Source organism: Fusarium pseudograminearum, chromosome 1 (assembly GCF_000303195.2).
Source record: "Fusarium pseudograminearum CS3096 chromosome 1, whole genome shotgun sequence".
In the NCBI taxonomy this organism is placed as follows: domain Eukaryota; kingdom Fungi; phylum Ascomycota; class Sordariomycetes; order Hypocreales; family Nectriaceae; genus Fusarium; species Fusarium pseudograminearum.
Genome location: NC_031951.1, coordinates 8,416,263 through 8,434,720, shown reverse-complemented (window position 1 = coordinate 8,434,720; position 18,458 = coordinate 8,416,263). Strand labels below are relative to the sequence as shown.

Sequence of the window (18,458 nt, the reverse complement as noted above, 5' to 3'; positions counted from 1 at the left end):
AGAGAACTCGGGATCCCGTCCGCTCTCCCATAGATAAGCTGGTAAGGGGCGGATTAGTAGTTGGGTCGGTGACGACCAGCGAATCCCCGCTGTTGTATGTTTTGTCTTTTTGGTAGAATACAATATCATTACTAGGCAATATATCTCACAAAACCATGATCTTGGCCGTGTTGTCTACGCATTCCATGATGGGATCGGGAATGTCTGTATATAAGTGTTAATCTTGTCTTCTGATTGGATAGACATGGCCCATCATTTTAGCGCAAGTCTATTGTACTTTCTGGGGTTCAGCACCATGAAATTCAGAACATTGGTCATCATGAAAGGCAAATTTTAACAACTTCAACAACATGAGATGCGCGCACTACTGAGACCCAGGACAGCCGTCTTACGGCATCAATGGTCAATCCCAAGGCGAAGATATCTTGCGACCGTATCCAACGACACGAAGTAAGCCAAACCGACTCCACGGATTTTATTTCTTGTCATGGCTGGCATCCATCGCAAACAATTACTAACACCCCCACTACAGGCCTTATGATGTCGTGGTAATCGGAGGCGGCCATGCTGGCGCTGAGGCATGTGCTGCGGCGGCGAGAGCTGGAGCGCGAACAGCTTTGATCACTCCCAAGTTGGACAACCTGGGAACATGTTCCTGCAACCCGAGCTTTGGTGGTATTGGCAAAGGCACAATTATCCGAGAAATTGATGCGCTCGATGGATTGGCCGGCAGGATCATCGACAAGTCTGGTGTGCAGTTTCATATCCTGAACCGACGAAAGGGCGCAGCTGTTTGGGTATGTCAACTCAACTCGAGGGTTGTAGATGTTGATGGCTGACGGGCACACGACAGGGTCCACGAGCGCAAATCGACCGCGATCTCTACAAGAAGCACATGAAGGCCGAACTCACTTCCTATCCAAACTTATCGATCGTACTCGACAGCGTGTCCGACATCGTTCTCACACCACAGGATCCAACAGACGGCGCTTCAAGTCGCATTTCTGGAGTACGTTTGGAGTCGGGGCAGATCCTCCCAACAAGCAAGGTCATTATAACAACTGGAACATTCCTCGGCGGCGAAATTCACATCGGTCTAGATGCGTATCCCGCTGGTCGACTTGGTGAGGCAGCTACCTTTGGGCTGAGCAAATCGCTGCGCGATGCGGGCTTCCAGCTAGGCCGGCTCAAGACAGGCACGCCACCACGAATTGACGGAGCGAGCATAAACTACGAGGTTCTAGAAAAGCAATACGGTGATGACCCACCGTCACCATTCAGTTACCTCAACGACACAGTGGCAGTACAAGAACAGCTCACGTGCAGCGTGACGTACACAAATGAGATGACTCACGATGTTGTACGTGATAATCTTGATAAGACGATTCATATCAGAGAGACAGTCAGAGGCCCGCGCTACTGCCCCTCCTTGGAATCAAAGATCGTTCGGTTTGCCGACAAGACTCGGCACATCGTGTGGCTTGAACCGGAGGGTTTTGACAGCCCTGTCATCTACCCCAACGGCCTATCTATGACCATTCCTGCCGAAGCACAGGAGCAGGTCTTGCGCACAATCCCAGGCCTTGAAAACTCAAAAATGCTTCAGCCTGGGTATGGTGTCGAATATGACTACATCGACCCACGCGGCTTGAAGTCGACGTTGGAAACAAAGGCCATTAGCGGTTTGTACCTGGCAGGCCAGATCAATGGTACAACAGGATATGAGGAGGCAGCTGGTCAAGGTGTCCTCGCAGGGATCAACGCAGGCCGCTCTGCTCAAGGTCTTCCGGGGGTTTCTCTTACACGGGGCGATGGATATATCGGTATTATGGTGGATGACCTTATCACCAAGGGCGTCACGGAGCCTTACCGAATGTTTACATCCCGTAGTGAATTCCGTATGGCTGCACGTGCTGATAATGCTGATTTCCGACTGACGCCCAAGGGCCACGAATGGGGAGTCATATCTGACAAGCGCTGGAGCAGTTATCGCGATGAGCGACAGCAAATGGACGACCTCACAAAGGCTTTGCAGTCGGTATCTCTGAGTCCAAACCAATGGATTGAGAAGGGATTCCATCTGAAACGTAACTCAACCCGCCGGGATGGCATTGATATGCTCCGCCTTTCAAGCACAACCACACGTATCGAGCTTGAGCAGCTTGCATCCGTCGTGCCGAGCATTATGGACTATTCGGCGAATGTACGAAACCGTGTCGCTATCGAGGCATTTTACGCTCCATATGTCAAGATCGCCGAGACGGAGCGAAAACGGTTCACCAACGACGAGCGCGTACGCATCCCTATCGACCTCGATTATGGCGAAATTCCTGGTCTTGCTTTGTCGGAGAAGGAGGCCCTCAGGGTAGCCAAGCCGGAGAACCTTGCACAGGCAAGACGTGTCGAAGGTGTCACTCCATCGGGTAGTTTGCGTCTACTAGCATACGTCCGGCGGAAGCCTATTCGTGATGTGCTAGGAGAGACAACAGAGGTTCCATAGAGTCAAGGATGATGGTGCATGTATGCAGAGCTGCACACAACGAGATTCAATGTACGATGATCAGGGACGATGCATAGATTTGGCGTTTTCACATGGGACAATGGGGGGTTATAAATAGGGACCTCGAAAAGTATATAGCACATGTAAGTGGCATAATCACGCTTCTTAACAAAGCCTCAGACGGAAATTCCGGAGACAGGCAATTTAGAATTTGTCTCGGGCTCGATTTGAACATAGGGGTATACATAACATATTCAAGCTCAAGGTTCCGGGCCGTCGCTAGTGATCTTTTGACTTCTTCGTTCCTCCTTTCTTGGTGTTTTAATTGACGTTCTTAGCTCCGCGCTTAGATCTGAGCCAAACTTGGCTAACAAAGGTACCCGTTGCACTCGTGCTTTCTCATCGTCTGCCACTTTACTAAATTATACAGAAACATGCGTCTATGGCTTTTTAGGCGTTTCCTTATTGAGAATTTTAACCGCGTCCTTTGTGTAGATGTAGCTCGCTCCGCTCCAGATGGTGGTAGCAGAGACAACGTATCTGGTCAATCATGTCAGCAATGATGGCGCCCACAGGACTTGGGTAATTGAACTTACTGCATGACCGTCAAGGTAGTGGTCAAGTCTGCGGTCAGGATAGGTGCGGCAGTGGTGACTCCGACAAGGGCAAGCTGCAGGAAAGTGTTGTACTTGCTGATGGTCGTGGGGCGTACTTCAGCCGAGGGAAGTGAAAAGTCCCAGTATCGAGCAAATGTTTTTGGAGGCGGTAGGGAGATCCAGCGGTAGTAGATTGCAGAGATGGCAAGACCGACATCACGGCCTAGAATAATGCCAGCGCACCAGACTTTGTTTTGGAACATGTTAGCTGAGCTGTCCACGGTGGTGGGGTAGAGCAGGGAGGTAAAACGCACTGGGCAAAGCACCCTTGGCAGCAAGACAGATGGTCAAGATGGTCATGAGCATCTTGTCTGCCATGGGGTCGATCACCGTGCCCACGACAGTCTTGCTGTCCCAGCGTCGCGCGATCCATCCGTCTAGCAAGTCGGTGATACCTGCGTATGCAAAGAGGCCAACCGCCCACGCATGCTGGTCGTGTAGAACGAGGTATCCAATGACGGGGGCGGCGGCAAGACGCGTAAAGGTCAGGATGTTGGGTACGGTGTATATGTCTTCGTGCAGCACTTCGGCGGGCTGCGAGGGCGTAACATCTTGTGGTGTCGGAGGTTGCGTTCTGGACAAGCCCCGGGTCAGTTCGATTGCGGTCAATTGAAGTTGCCCGTCGCGTACTCACCCAACAGGTTTCTCATCCTGCTGCTTTTTATTCTGCTGCCATGATTGCGCCTTTGTGAAGAAGAGACTTCGGAGGGTTGCTGGTGTTGTGTGCCGCGGCGCAAACCTCACGGCAGCAGGTCTTATGCTTATGTTGGCAGCACACCTCGTCGCCGCCCAGCAAGCCAACCTTGCGGAGATGCTCATATCTTCGCTTGACTTGACCTGCGTAGTTTTTTGTTTTCGAAGCCGAGAGCTGCCCCAGACCCTCAATTGCTCGAATTCGCCCTGGATATTCGATGATGCAGTCGTGCTAAGGTTTGTCGAAAGCGATAAGACCCGATAAAGATCCCAGAACCCCGCCTGGTTGACTACTGGATAGCAGAAAAGTTGACCTCCTAAACTGAGGGCATAAAAATAATTAGCTTAAAGACTATAGTTTTAGTAGCATAAAATGACCTACTAATTTCGTCTCTTATGTTCTCAGCGGCTAATTCTTCTGGTACTGTAAGGGTTGAATATGGCACCTCTCACCACGTGATTAGATGAACTGGAACATCTGCGGATCATGACCTGTCTACTGAATAGACTTTTAAAAGTTAGCTATCAATAAGAGATATTATTTTAATAAAAAAATGTATATTTATACTACTTAATAGCTGCTGCTGGTAGTTCCTAACAGTGCTATTTAAACTCTTGAAATAACTAAGTAATTTAAAAACATTCCCCCCTCCCTAGCTTATTGCAACATATTAGAATATTGCCAATAGGCAGTAGGCATAGTATAGTAGGAACTATCCTGGGGAGTGGGGCCATGTGCAGGGGCAGGGACACGGATGTGGGGGGGAGCAGGGATAGGAGCTGGGACAGGAGCTGGGACAGGGACATAGGTGCCATTTTGGGGGCTGTAAGGAAAGGGCCCCCGAGACCCATTTCCATAATGATGATGGAAGGTCTGGTAGTCGTGGTGGTAGGGATAGGACATCACGTGTTGTTCATGTGATACAGCAACACGTGACTCCTCCCCATCCTCTAATGGGACCCTGAAGTTCTGTCCCGTCGTGAGCGTGATCCGAGGCTGGGTATGCTTCCAATAGTCGTGATCTGAAGGCCTTACAAGACGCCCAGACCTCACGTCATCAATGGTATAATAACTCACCAGGTGGTGAGGAATACCATTGTGCGTGATACTAATAGTCTTCTTGATGAGACTATTAGGTTTGAAGTCGTAGGAGTCAGTGAGTGACCCTACGAGGTCCCGGTCTTCTTCCCCACCAACACCATCGCCTGCAACAGCAGGGTCGTTGGGCAGGCTGGAGAAATGGGTGGCCTGTGGTCGTTGATCGTAGGCCTTGGTCACCCCCCCAGCCTGCTTCTTGGGCTTCTTCGAGGCCCGCTTCTTTTCCCCCGGTGCGAAGGCCTGGTTCATCTCGCGATACACCAGGAAGTTGCCCAAGATTCGGCTTGGGCTCCAATTCACGCCGTCGGTCCAGCGCTTGATCCCGGAACACCCTTCTTCGTAAACGAAGACATTCCCGCTTGTGATTAGGGTTGGGCGTTCCCGATCGTGTGGTCGTCGAGAGGTGTGCATGAGGTGGCCATTCAAGCAAGCCTCGAAGATTTTGAGAGCATCGGTGGTGTCCCTGATGTAACCCTCATAGGTTGCTTTGAGTATGGTATTTGCCATTGTCGTGAGTGTTGTGAGTGTTGTTGTGAGTGATGTTGTGAGTGATGTTGTGAGTGATGTTGTGAGTGATGTTGTGAGTGTTGTAGTGAGTGTTGTTGTAAGTGTTGCGATTGTTGTTGTGAGTGTTGTGAGTGTGTGTGAGTTTGATCCAGGCTTTTTCGGGGGATTGAGTTGTTTATATACTAAAGGGAAAAAAAAAGACGTTTTTTTTTTCAATGGGCGATGGTGCCTAATCGTGAGCCATGAAAAATTTGACCGAGAATCATATCCATATGTCGGCGTGGCAAGGCTGCGTGACCGTTGATAGAAGCACTTTGAGTGGTTGGTACACGTTCAAGCAAAAATATGCCTTCGGCGCCCTGCATCAAGAGATAGAAGCACTTTATTGTATTGTTGTCGCCCCAACATGTGACGGTATGACTCCCTATTCTTTCTTATCCACTAGAGAGTTAGGGTATACGATAAGATTTGAAGTTGAGTCGTCGCAAGGTTGTTGTATACGTTGGGCGTAATTGATGTAAGTTGATATAATAAATAATATGCACGAATGTGTTACTCATTCGATCTGAGTAGGAGATATGAGCTTAACAGTAATAGATAACATGTACAAGTTAAAGTTTGTTGGTAAATGGGAATAGAAGGTAATAATGTGCCAGAATAAGAACTTTAAAATGAGCAATAACAATAATGATAAGAAGAAGCAGAAGAAAGAGCAAGAGTGAAGTAGATGGATGTGATGAAGTTAAGTGCTAGCAGATGTGGTAATCTGGCTGGCTATAATGTACTAAACAGGATTGGTCAAATGCAGCTAGGCACTACCCCTAGGTCAAGTTAAGAAAGGCCGGATTGGATATACATACACTGCCAACAGAAGCAGACGGGAACCAGCTAATACAGCCTACCTTGTCCCGGTAGATCGAGACACGGTAGGGGTGAATAGACGCTTGGGGGTGGGAAGAGAGCGGACAACCCTTGCTTAGCCTGTGTATGGAGTTTAGTATGTGAAGAATAACCCATGCATCTGTACTCTGCAATGTATTCTAATATTATTCTATTCTTTTCTGGGGATATGTTATGGAAGTCATTATGATTGTCGTCTATCTCGATAAGGGGGCATGTATGTAGGTGATGTGTCTGATTTGACTTGGCTTGGATTCGGAGCGAAATGTTCGGAACAATGCCTTTCTTCGGCCTTGCTTTGACAACTGCCGAAGTTGGTACGAGTGCCCTCTAGCATTGGGATTGGATGCCTCTTATTTTTACGACGTCTTTGTTCATGTCCATTCGTCTCGATAACCCCTCTGTTGTCAATTTGGTGGTTGCAGTGTATTCCGATATTCACAAAACCGAAAGAAACAGCCAAAGCACCGCAGCCCCCCTCATTATCATCAAGAGCCATCATTGCAATGGGCTTGCTTCTCTGACTGGCAAGGCTTGGTCGGCTCTTCTTTTTTTCCTGTTGCTGGGGGGGAGGGAGGGGGCCCTGAACGCCACAAAGCCACTGTCATTCCAATCAGGCACGCCATTGTGGTGTAAAGGGCCGTCTAATCTCACCCCCACCGTGAATGATGTGTCTACGTATCTTTTGATAGATGGAAGGGAATAAACGAGGGACAGCAAATTCTGTTAATGACTGTGCGGTGCTTTGCGGTGCTTTGCGGTGCTTTGCGTTGCGTTGCTTTGCTTTGCGCAGCGCTGCGTCGCAAGCCAAGCCACGTTGAAAAAAGAGCAATGGTAAAAACCTGTCACGGCTCACATCCCGACTACATGGATAGAATCGAAATCGGCATTCTATTAACTGTCTTAGGTATAGCGCGGACCAGTGGACAGTAGAAAAGTTAGCGTGATAAGTCAGTCTTGGGATAAAAAATAAATAGCCTAAGTAGCATAAGCTGTGTAATTGATGTGCACTATGTATTGTGCTTGTTGTTGTCGTCTAGCCAAATGGCTTTCTTAAAGGCTTGTTTGGTCAAAATGACCTTGAACGTAGACGAAGAATAGATCAAAAATAAAGCCATCAAATAAAAACATGAAACAGGTCTCCGGTGCGGGGAATCGAACCCCGCTCGCCGCGGATTTCTCTATGAAAACGCGGTATGCTAACCGATACACCACACCGGATGCAATTTGATGAAGGACAACTCGAATATTGATGTCTATAAGTAGTTATCATCATTTTCGTCAGCATCTGATCCAAAGTGGACCTACAGTCTGCAGCCGAGATCTATCCTTGGGAGACGAAACTTGCAAACAGTTGAGTCTGGCTGGTACTATACTGTCTTTGATAGATCCAAGACACTTACTCCTACTGCGGATAAGCTTAGGAGTTTTGAGAACTAAAGGCTTGAACCGTTCTGTCGGGTCTGTTTTGATTGACATTAAAGCCTACTGAGTTATAGAAAACATAATCTCCAAGCTCCTGACAGCTTGGGGACTGGGTAGATCTAGTTAGCATATAGACAGGGTTTAATTTTAATTTTTTTTTAATTCAGACGGTAAAGAGTTTCTTTAATTGAAGAAGGAATACCAATGGAATGGTTCGCTCAAACCTTTTAACAAGTCCTCTTCCATCCTTTGTTTATCTCTCTTTCTCCTCCTCCTCCTCCTCTTCTTCTTCTTATTCCCCTCCTCCTCTCGCCTCTCCTCTCGGCCGCAATGACCCATGCGATTCAGCCACCACAACCATCAGCATCATCATCATCATCATCAAATGGGGCGTGCTTCCCCATGCCATCCCCTTGTGAGGGGGGCAGGCGGGTTACTAAAAAATAGGGACTTAGAGCAGTATAGACGAAATTGTTAGGCCACTCTTAGGCCATATATACACTAAGGGTGATCTAATCTTTATATCAACCACTGAATCAGTACCGGTTTTTATGCAACCCACCTGGGGGGAGAGGAGAAGCGAGGAGGAGGTGTGTGGAGTTGGGAAATTGAAGAGACACCTACCGAAACGGTACTTTCTCTCTCTCTCTCTCGATCCAGACTATGTACCAGACCAGGCAGGGTCAGGTATTCTAGGCGAGCGTAAGGCAAGGCAAGTGTGCGGGCAAAGAGGTCAGCTAAGGTACGTCCATTAACAGCTCAAGGAGAAACCCTTCCCCCGTCCGGAACCCCGCGCACGGCCGAGACTTCCGACGCCGGCGACTCCTAACCCCCCCGACGGCAACACTTTCTCGGGTTAGTATACAGCACTACCACCACCCAACGCACATTGCAGACAAGGCAGGGTGGTGGTGGTATTTTCTTCTTTTTTTTTCTAATTGGTATTTCTGCTCTTGTCTGTGTCTGTGTCCGTGTTCTTATTGCTACTACTATGTATATTGCTATTCTTTTTCGATAGTCTCCTTATTGTTTCGGGCCTCGAGCCTCTTGTGCATAAATGTCCAATGTTGTTGCATCCGTATATAGAAATGATGTGGCCAAGACAAGCGTCAGAGGGTGAGACTGACTGCTTGCAGAAACAATGATGGACTCACTCCAGCGCAAGCGTCTGTTATTTTCGGTATAGTACAGCCATTTGCTAGCAATCTTCCGGCTTCAATTTTCCCGTCCGATTTGTTTGGCAACTAGGTACTAAGTATTTGGATCTGTCTACACTCCCAGTATCGCCCAAGTTACATGCGGTTACAGAGTACTAGCCCCTACTATACAGGATTCAACGTTGCTAGTTTGTGTTGCTAGCCTGATGATATTACAGAATTAAAAAAGACAAGACGAGGAGACAAGTTACAAGGAACAAGGATAGGAAAACAGGTCTGTGCCTGCGGAACATGCGTCACACCTCGAGTGTTGAGGGCTTAGTACAGGTTTCGCAACAATAAAAGGTGTTGTCATTTATCTCAGTTGGTTATTACTTGTTACGGCATCAAATTCCACTGCCATAACGGTACATAGTATCGTATCGCATCGCATCGCTTCAGGTTCCAAGCACGTGCCTGAGACGACATCTCCTTAGGTAGAGCAAGGAAGATGCCCAAACCTTAGTGAAGATCATTTAAGGGTCTCCCGTCTTACACACCTTGTCCGCCGGGTCGGTAGGGGGGATGTTGTACTGCACAGGCACACGGGCACTCCGCGTCAATACGTTTGTACGAATGATATCAAACCTAATTACGGCACAGAAGACATGCCTCCCATCGCTTGCTGTTCCATGTTTTGCCAATGTCAGTCTGTGTTGTGCAGTGTGTATTATCGACGGATATGTACTCTGTACAGTACACTAGATAGGTATCTAGTGTACCTACGGATACTGCAGAATTGAACTAAAATAAAAAAGCCAAGATCAACAAGCAAGTGTCAGTGCCAACCAAAAAAGAAGGGGTGTTGAACAAAAGGTCCTCTCTCTCGTCTGATTTCCCCATTATACAAAAGCTTGGACTTGAACCTGGGCCTTGGAGCCCAAGCCCCCCTCCTCACACTACTACTACTATGTACTACTCCTCCTCCCCAATCTTTCCCATCTAAAAACGGCTATACGATGTAAATTACCTACCTATTGCAGGGCCAGGAGCTGTGTAGGAACATGCCGTCCGCCGTCGTAGCGCAGTCAGTGTACAGTAGTTCGTCACTGGCAGCAGCCCCGGTGGCATGTAATTGGTTTAGTCTCATCCATCCATCCATAGCCCGCCCGTTATTCTCCTCGATCTTGCTCACTTGTCTACTACTGGTTACTCTTGGAGTTGGTGGTGCGCTCGTTGATCCTTGCCTTTAGCAGGTCCTGTTCTTGTCCGTCTCGATGGGCTCGTCTCATGTCGCCTCGCCTCGCCGTTAGCTCCAACTTGCGGTACCTCATCCTGCCGCGCGTCAATTGAGTTCAGCGGTACTGTACGGACGTATCCTTGTCTCCAAGTTGACGGCTGCTAGTAATGTACGGATCTCATGGCATCCATGATATTACTGGTATGTTATGTCCCCTTGTGTGAGAGGCTAGGTACGGTATTGTGCGCGCGCTGGTGCTGAACCGTGCTGCAAACTGATTACCATATGGGTTCAGTATATGCGCCAGGATGATGAATTGATTCCATAGACAATCAGTATCGTAATGAGTGTGGAGCGTAGTTGCGATATCTCCCCGGACCGACAGCCCAGCTCAGCCCAGTTTATTAAGGCACTTGTTGATCAGGTCCCTGGTTATGAGCATGGATCTTCTGCCCTGTCCTGCCCTACCCTGCCCTGTGAGGGGGGAGAAGAAACCGCAACCGTTGACAAAACAAGTCGACATGGTTGTCAAAAAAAGGGAAGCGCAAAAAAAATAAAAATTGAATGATGAAAACGAACAAGGTCAAGGTCATGGTCCACGCTGTTGACATGGTCAATGACATGCCCGGTCATTGACATGGCATTCAGCGACCTTCGGCACTGGCTTTTGTGCCCGTCTTTCATGGGTCCTAGCACTGACTCCACTCCACCAGTTCCTCTATCCAGGCACCTTCTACCGCACTATGATTTGATGCTGCACCTGCCGTTCTGCAGGCCATATCTTGCCTTGTCCCGTCATTGGGCACATGTTCCTTCTCTGGGCTGTCACACTCCATTACCCCCTGCTCGATGTTGCTTCGCTTCCATCCTTCCCTTCCCATTCATTCATTCCCTTGTCTCGTCTTGTTTGAGACAACTGAAGCGAACAAGTCCAAGACCAAGAGTGCAAAAAGTGGGAGAGCCGAACAAGGCGGCACTTCAGCCTCCCCATTGGGTGGGATTCTCCAATTGGCTTTTGTAATCGTGTGTCATAGCTAATACTACTCTCAGCCCGCCAAGTACCGAGCTACAGCGTCTTTGTCTTTGTCTTTGTCCTGGTCCTTGTATTTGCATTGCAAAGTGCAAACAGAACCAGCACATTCCCCCAAACCCCAAACCCACCCCCTGTTCACGGCCGGCTTTTGAAGGCCCTGAATTAATAGCAACAATTTACCTACCGTCTTCTACCGACCTATGTACTAGGTCTAGGTATGGGATGGGTCCATGGTCCATGGTCCCTCGCTCACTATAACGTGGTAGTTGGTATATGTACAACTCCAAACCTGGTATTGAACTGCAACCATGAATCGCATCCCATCGCATCCCATCTCTATCCCGTCAACACCGATGCCACTATCTTCACATTACGTACCTTTTCAATCTCCTAGCAATGCCACTTGCAAGGTATCCGCATCCATTGCTGTATCATCTTCGCTAATGAGCCATTCACATTTCCCGAAATCATTCCGAAACTTGGATCTGCTGCCGTGAGATGCAGATACACAGAGCCTAGCCGGCTACAATCACACACAGAACTGCGATGACGATTCAAGACAGTATCATGATTCCATACCTAAAGGACAGGGTTATCGCCAACAACTGCCGTTCTCAGCATTATCGTCTTCTTTTTCATTCTCGACCCTCTTCTAGCCCCCAGAGATGCCTGCACGTGCGCGCAATGTAACAGCGCACTCTCCGCCATCACTCCTGCATACTGTAAAACCATGGCTCTTCGTCCTCGCGGTAGCGTCGTCCTGGTCGTTGCATTGGAATTGGGACTGTGCCCTCCAACACCATCTCCATGTCCATCTCCACGTCCACGTCCACGTCCACGTCCGTGTTTTCAAGATGGTCTGTTTGTTTTTGTTGTTGCTGTTCCGATTTCGATTGCTTTTGCCTCTCGACGTGATCTTGTTGGCTCGTATCACGTCCCTTGTCCGGCTGCCTCAGTGTCTTCCCCGTCTGCACTAATGACCGTGCCTGTGTCTGCGCCTGAGCAGTTGTCTCTGCCGCCGCCGCCGCCTTGACCTTGGTGCTGGCGCTAGCACCCTCACTGAAGCTGGCAGAGACAGTGCTACTGTTTTTACAGGTGCCAACTCGCACTACAACACCGCTCTCCCAATTCCGACAGCTCATCTTGGGCTGTCCTGTCGCTCGGTCCTTGACAATGCGGCCCCTGTTTGGTACAAAGCACCCACAAACGTCAGCATTAGATTCCTATGATCGTCGCCGTTTCGTGCCAGTGCTTCTTAAAACACCCTCAACAGGCAGCTAATTGCACACTAGACTACAGATGCACGACCGCACCATTGCAGCGACCGTTGATGCTCGCTTCTTGCCTTGTTGTCTCAAGTCTCCCCATGTCTTACAGAAAAGAGGGGCATGACAGGGGGGCAATTCCCAGACAGTGGTAGGAGTTGGGGTCTCACTCACCATGCGCTCTCTGACAGATTTGCACTACCGACGTAGACCCAGCCCAGAGACTTATTTGCCGTTTTCGGGTCCCTTTGGGTACTAGCGGACCCCTGGTCGTGTCCCCGCGGCTCCCGTCGCGTTTGCGGACGCGTTTGCAATTGACTTTGGTTTTGACTTCCCGCTTCCGTCTGTGATACCAAGATCATCTTGCTGTGCATCAGGAGCCCATGTCTGGTGTTAACACAGTCCCGCACGAGCTCAGTGGGGAAGGTTGGTGAGCGCCACCATTTGGGCTGCACACAGATGGTGCCCGCAGCCTGCATCAGCGCCCTCAGAGGTTAGCGTTGACTAAGTCATTTCGTTTGGTCTGGTTTTTATCACATGTGAGGATTCTCCAGTTATTCGAGATCTGCAATGACAGACACTCTAATAACCTTGCACACTTACATTACGCCCACCTCGACTCCTGGTTACCGTCTCGTTTGTCGGGAAATATATTCGGAAACGGTCCCTTAGCTTGCCTTGCCATGGATTGGACGCCTTATTTTTTCCTGCTGCGCCCGCTCGACCTGTTCTCGACTTGAATTCGGCCAGGCCGTCATCTCCTGCAAATCGTCACTCATCAGACCACATTGCAATTCTGTAACACTTATGGGGTAAAGCTGTCATCGGGGGTTGAGTCGCACAGTATCGATATCTACTTACCTCGACATGCGTTGTAGATTGCGCCCACTAGGTCGTAGTTGAGAGATCCAAGAGAGGCGCACTGGAGTAGTGGTTCACCTATGGTTAGATTCAATGCTCTCTGGACTAGCTTGCGGTTTCGATGGCACCCACAACGAAATCGACCTCAATTGGGTCGTCAGTGGCCAGTCCAAGGGAAGCCACGCTGGCGCCCAGCCCACTGTATCCTAGAGGACGTGAGCTATGGTTGCATGAAAATCATTAAAAACATGCACGTTCACTAACCTATCCGCTTCAATTCGTCTCCTTGGTGTCCGCCTGGGCTAGAAGTCGGTATCAGCGCATTGATTCGCACATGCGGGTCCGGACATGATCATCATCAGGTCATGATCCAAGTTCCAAGTCCTGGTGGCTTACATGGTGTACACGAAGCCAAGGTGCTTTGTTTGCGAGAAGTCGTAGTTGGTGAGACTGTTCACCATGGTCTCGCCAACACCAGTTGCCGACAGGAATCGGCCAAGTTCAATGCTGAATGGGGTTGGCCGATGAGTCGCGGAGCCATCTAGTCGAGGGAGATCAATCAGAAAGACCATCTATGCAATTCGTTAGCGATTTCTCATCCTCGACGCCCTCCAAAGCGCCTCGATTCGACAACCAACGTTCTCCATGACACCGGTCTCGCCCCAATCATAGGGGACCAAATTAGCTGACGGGACCACAACTCGAAGATAGTCGGGGTACTTTAGCAGCTGGAGCTTGGAATGCATCGCCCCAGGCCCATTCATTGCCGGAAAGACGAACTTGATGCCTGGCGGCGCATTGGATCGCATTTCTGATTTCTGTGGCAGGTTTCGTCAGCCTCCGGGTTTTGCCCAATTCGAGTCGAGGACTTTAGCGAGGGATATCCCGAACAAGTCTGGTTCGATGATTGATACACACCTGGGCCTCGCTGTCGGCAAATGCCAGCAGGAGCAACTTGGTCTTTCTCAAGTCGAACTTGGATACGAGCCATTCGTCGTCCCATTGATACGAGCTTAGGAGAGCAAGCTCTAGTTTGTCCTTCTGAAAGACCTCTTCGATCTTGATGTCTTCTGGCGTTCGAGGGTACCCATACGCCCATGTCCTTTTGATGGCGCCCTTGGGGTAAGGCAGCAAGCTCGCCGGCAGAGAACCAGCTACGGTCCGGGGGGGTTCGACACATGGCGTCACTCTCTTTGGCGGCGGGACCTCTGTAACATCTTCATCTGTTGGTGAGCGACGCCGCTTGGCTAACCTCTGCAGCCTTTCCTCTTCCATCTTCTTGCGATCGAGCGAGAGCAAACCGAGGCCAGCCCCGCCCGAACCATCCCCATTCCGGCGGGATGTCGAGGTCGAGGCGCACGGGATCTGCGAACTTTGCTCGCCTTGGAGCTCTTGTTCCTGAAGCGAAAGGGCAATGGCATAACGCAACGCCTCGTCTTCGTCCATATCACTCCCCACTTCGAAGGGATCTTGGCGAGATCCAGCCATTCTGGTCCTTTTGGCTGCAGCGGTTTCAGGGCAAGATTCCGGCAAGATCGACTGAGTTTCGGGCGGGCGACGGTTAAGAAAGTGATTTTTTTCTAAATATGAATGGTTCACGGTTTGGCAAACGTCTTGTTTCCTGGATGTCGTTAAGTTGAGACCAGGCGTCTTAAGTCAGTTATCCCTGTCAATAACCCCTGCTTCTAAGACAAAGGCAACGCGGGGTCACGTGGGACCGCGTCACTAAGTCCGATTCACCTAAGCGGCGCGCCTACTAAGGCACCTTAGGTAGCACCCCAATGAGTGAATGTAAGGACCAGAAAATGCCAGCCACCGAATAGCGAGTATCCATAGGTTCTGCAATGCTTTCCCGAGACGATCCATATCCCGTGCAATTTTTTATCAAAGTACCTAGTTCTAATCTAGCGGCCTGTTCACGGTCTAATGGCTCGGGAAAACAGAATGACGTCTGTCAAAAGCCGTGGCTTTTCAAAATCGTTCTAGGAGTGACACGCACCACGCAACCTCATCCGGCTTGGAAGTACTTGTACACTGCCACGGTGACACAGGAATCGAATACCCCGCGAAGGAGGTAAGGGACAAGGGCGTATGATGGGATATCCCACGACGTGGTCATTTTCCAATTGAGATGTGCCACTCTATGATAAGGCCCGATGCAGTTTCTCGGTCATTCACGGCGAGGCGATATCTGTTCTCAAGTCAATAGAATCACGTAGAAAGAGGCAAACAATATACTATCACAAGGCCCCTGTGGCTCCCAACAAAAAAAATGTGTTCGAGCCTCAATGCAACCCCCTCAATTGTTCAGTTTCATGTTCAATAAAACTTCTAGAATTAGGTAATTAACGTTCCAGTTCATTTCATCAGGTGGTGAGCTGTGCCCAGACCAAACTTGGAGTTGCAACCAATGTAAATGTCAATGTAATGCACGACTATGGCGCGTCTGTAAGAGAAAGATAACATCAACATTGGCCGTGTTGGTCCAATACTGTAAAAATAAATAAAAAACTATTGTATATTAAATAATGGTGCATAGGTCATTGAAGCGTGAGTTACGCAAATGGTACAGTTGCACTTTTGCCGGCTTTGAAGTGCACATGTCTTCAAAGCAATAGATAATCGTGGTGGTCTATTGCATTGCCAGTAACAACAGATAGACTGTACATTTCATTTTTCTCAAGCAAATACAATACTAATTAATATTCTCTCCACGCATCTACTGTCAGTGAGAGTGTAGTATCATAATGTTCTGCAACCACGATGCAATTCCAAGTCCAGGGTACTCCGACGGTATAGGGTAGGAGTCATGCCAGATCGCCGACGTTTCCCCGCCATACACCAGCCAGAAGCTTGACTTTCGTCACTCAAACCATCTCAACATTTAACACAACCGAAACCCCTAGCTTCCGGAGTGACGCATTGTTGCTCTCTGGGAGGCATGATAATCGACTCTTGATATGCGCGAGTTCATGGACTATGTCCACAGCGCTTTCTACGAAGCTACAGGATGGAATCGCGACAACTCATACGCAGCACTGAATGTGACGAGTGATGGTAAGACCCTGGCATCGATTCAAACTCTGGGCTTTGTACTGACAATATAATGTGCAGCGCTTCTAAACTTCCAGACCCCTCTAGGACTACGACTCACACTATCTTCCCTTGCGAGTACCAATTTTGCGACATCGTACCAGCTCGGCTCAGTGGGAATCGTTGATGGATCCATCTCGTACCTTTTCTCATCAGTCCCGCTTCGACTCCTCTTGACACCACAGTCGGAAACTGTCAACCTGCCAGAGCTTCTGCGCTCATACAAACCCCTCGCCGAACTTCCTTACCGAGCGAACCCGCTCCTCCAAACGTCCAAGGACAAGCCGGAATCGTCTCTTCTGTACGGCCGACTCTACCTACCCCAGGCCCTGCTCGAAGCTCTGGTGGTCAAACGATTGTCGCCCGCACTCCAGGTCCAGCTCAGTGCTGTTTCTGCACAACACCTTAAGAACGGTGGCACAGTACTGGGATTGGCGCAATATGACGTGGGCAAGTACGCGCTCGAAGGTCTGGCGTCCTCAGATGGAGGACTGCTCGGCTTCAGGGGCGTGTATAATTTCGGCGGTGATGCCGAGAAGCCGGAGAACCAAGCCCCTGTAGAAAGTGATAGGGAGAGAGTCTACGGGCGGTTCAGCACCGGTGGAGAAATCTATTACGGCACGTTGAATAAGTCGGGAGGAATCAGCGTGGGAACACGATTCGCGACGTTGCCCATGCATAAGGGGACGCCCTTATCCGCGACATTGACTCTGAACCCCCTAATGGGTAATATCAGTGCAAGTTATGCCGTAGTGGCTGGCAGGCATTGCAGTCTTGCCACTAGGATGGAGTTCAACGCATTCAGCTACGAAAGCACTTGGGCTATCGGCATGGAGCTTTGGCGGAAGCCATTCACACGGCTGGTCGTTGACGATGAACCAAAGGTCGATGACAAAGTAGTTGTCGACGATACTCCGGGAGAGAAACGACCGAAGGAGCGCAGCTTCCAAGCTAAGTTGGAATGGCGACTGGATGAACCCGAACCAGTTGTCGTGAAGCCATCGCTGCCTCCTCCCCCGCCCCCGAAAGAAGAGACTGAACCAGAAAAGCCTGGAGAGGAGAGATATGCCGGAGTGCTCAAAACCCGAATGGACCAGAACATGCGGATAGGGGTGCTGTGGGAAGGGCGGGTCAAATCGCTTCTGTTCAGCTTGGGTAGTGGCATCGACCTGAGGAAGCTTGACAAGCCTTTCCGGACGCTTGGATTAGAAATTCAGTTTTCGTCATAAGGCTGTGGTGTGAAACCATGCCACGCTTCGCGGATGGGTGCACAGCAGGACGTCGCTGCTACAGTCGGGCCGTAGGATCATGGTAGGCATGTGCCATCTGACAGGGTTATGGTAGCCCATACATATGATGCAACATGGGATCCAGCGTGGTGGACATGAAAGCCCACGGAGCATGCCAAACGGGAATAGCGACAGGGAGGGCGATTAGCGGCTGGCTCGTAGGGCGCTGGATGGAGCCCTAATTGTTTAATACTGCTAAGGTTATTTGTACGATCATGGAAGCATATCATAGGCGTTACGGGTTGAAGCATTGGCTCGGGACGAGTCTGTAGATTTGGAATTGATGATGAGAGTTGCCAAACACTTATTGACCTCCTGAGAGCATCTTGAGATTGGTGTCGCCTATTGCTAGCGCAAGTTACGTCGTAATATTGGTTTCCTCAATGACCTTTTTGGCATACTGATATCAAAGGTGCATTAGTGTATTCGAATTGACTCTTTCGGTCAAGCTGAAAGGTCTAATGTTGCCGTCAGAGCCGATCGAGAGGCCTTTTAACGGTTGAATTGTGTGTGTGGTATTTGAACGTGAACCTTGATGGCCTCTATGCTCTCTTGAGGATCCTCGAATGTGGCTGCTTGGAAAATGCCAGCCAATCAGATATGTTATAATTGGCATATTAGGAGATGACGCCACACTTTGTACTTTGAGGTTCTGTCAACGTTATTTGAACATTTAGTTCCCATTCAAGGTTAACTTATCGCAGAATTATATAGTAAGTTAACCTTGAATCAGAAAAACATAACATAGAAGAGTCGAGTAC

General features: G+C 49.4%; 5 protein-coding genes across 5 annotated transcripts, besides 9 other annotated features; 2 read left to right on the top strand and 3 right to left on the bottom strand.

The window, feature by feature from the left end:
* Nucleotides 1-13: 13 nt before the first annotated feature.
* Nucleotides 14-103: a repeat region.
* A 252-nt stretch (nt 104-355) lies between these two features.
* On the top strand, nt 356-2,500 carry FPSE_08718 (uncharacterized protein; the record flags this gene model as incomplete). Its single annotated transcript, XM_009261836.1, has 3 exons — nt 356-450; nt 533-797; nt 854-2,500. 3 exons carry the CDS (start codon nt 356-358, stop codon nt 2,498-2,500), a joined length of 2,007 nt encoding a protein of 668 aa, XP_009260111.1.
* Nucleotides 2,501-2,940: 440 nt separating this feature from the next.
* FPSE_08717 (uncharacterized protein) lies at nt 2,941-3,975 on the bottom strand (the record flags this gene model as incomplete). The annotated part of the gene is made up of 4 exons (XM_009261835.1): nt 2,941-3,040; nt 3,097-3,343; nt 3,411-3,730; nt 3,791-3,975. 4 exons carry the CDS (start codon nt 3,973-3,975, stop codon nt 2,941-2,943), a joined length of 852 nt encoding a protein of 283 aa, XP_009260110.1.
* A 409-nt stretch (nt 3,976-4,384) lies between these two features.
* Nucleotides 4,385-4,426: a repeat region.
* An 81-nt stretch (nt 4,427-4,507) lies between these two features.
* FPSE_08716 (uncharacterized protein) lies at nt 4,508-5,455 on the bottom strand (the record flags this gene model as incomplete). Its single annotated transcript, XM_009261834.1, has 1 exon — nt 4,508-5,455. One exon carries the CDS (start codon nt 5,453-5,455, stop codon nt 4,508-4,510), a length of 948 nt encoding a protein of 315 aa, XP_009260109.1.
* Nucleotides 5,449-5,584: a microsatellite.
* A 1,507-nt stretch (nt 5,585-7,091) lies between these two features.
* Nucleotides 7,092-7,159: a microsatellite.
* A 761-nt stretch (nt 7,160-7,920) lies between these two features.
* Nucleotides 7,921-7,944: a repeat region.
* Nucleotides 7,945-8,039: 95 nt separating this feature from the next.
* Nucleotides 8,040-8,089: a repeat region.
* Nucleotides 8,090-8,138: 49 nt separating this feature from the next.
* Nucleotides 8,139-8,164: a microsatellite.
* A 2,441-nt stretch (nt 8,165-10,605) lies between these two features.
* Nucleotides 10,606-10,633: a microsatellite.
* Nucleotides 10,634-11,896: 1,263 nt separating this feature from the next.
* FPSE_08715 (uncharacterized protein) lies at nt 11,897-14,803 on the bottom strand (the record flags this gene model as incomplete). The annotated part of the gene is made up of 7 exons (XM_009261833.1): nt 11,897-12,272; nt 12,629-12,927; nt 13,058-13,215; nt 13,580-13,617; nt 13,712-13,887; nt 13,954-14,133; nt 14,234-14,803. 7 exons carry the CDS (start codon nt 14,801-14,803, stop codon nt 11,897-11,899), a joined length of 1,797 nt encoding a protein of 598 aa, XP_009260108.1.
* A 1,006-nt stretch (nt 14,804-15,809) lies between these two features.
* Nucleotides 15,810-15,845: a repeat region.
* Nucleotides 15,846-16,275: 430 nt separating this feature from the next.
* Nucleotides 16,276-17,637, top strand: FPSE_08714 (uncharacterized protein; the record flags this gene model as incomplete). The annotated part of the gene is made up of 2 exons (XM_009261832.1): nt 16,276-16,372; nt 16,430-17,637. 2 exons carry the CDS (start codon nt 16,276-16,278, stop codon nt 17,635-17,637), a joined length of 1,305 nt encoding a protein of 434 aa, XP_009260107.1.
* Nucleotides 17,638-18,458: the final 821 nt, after the last annotated feature.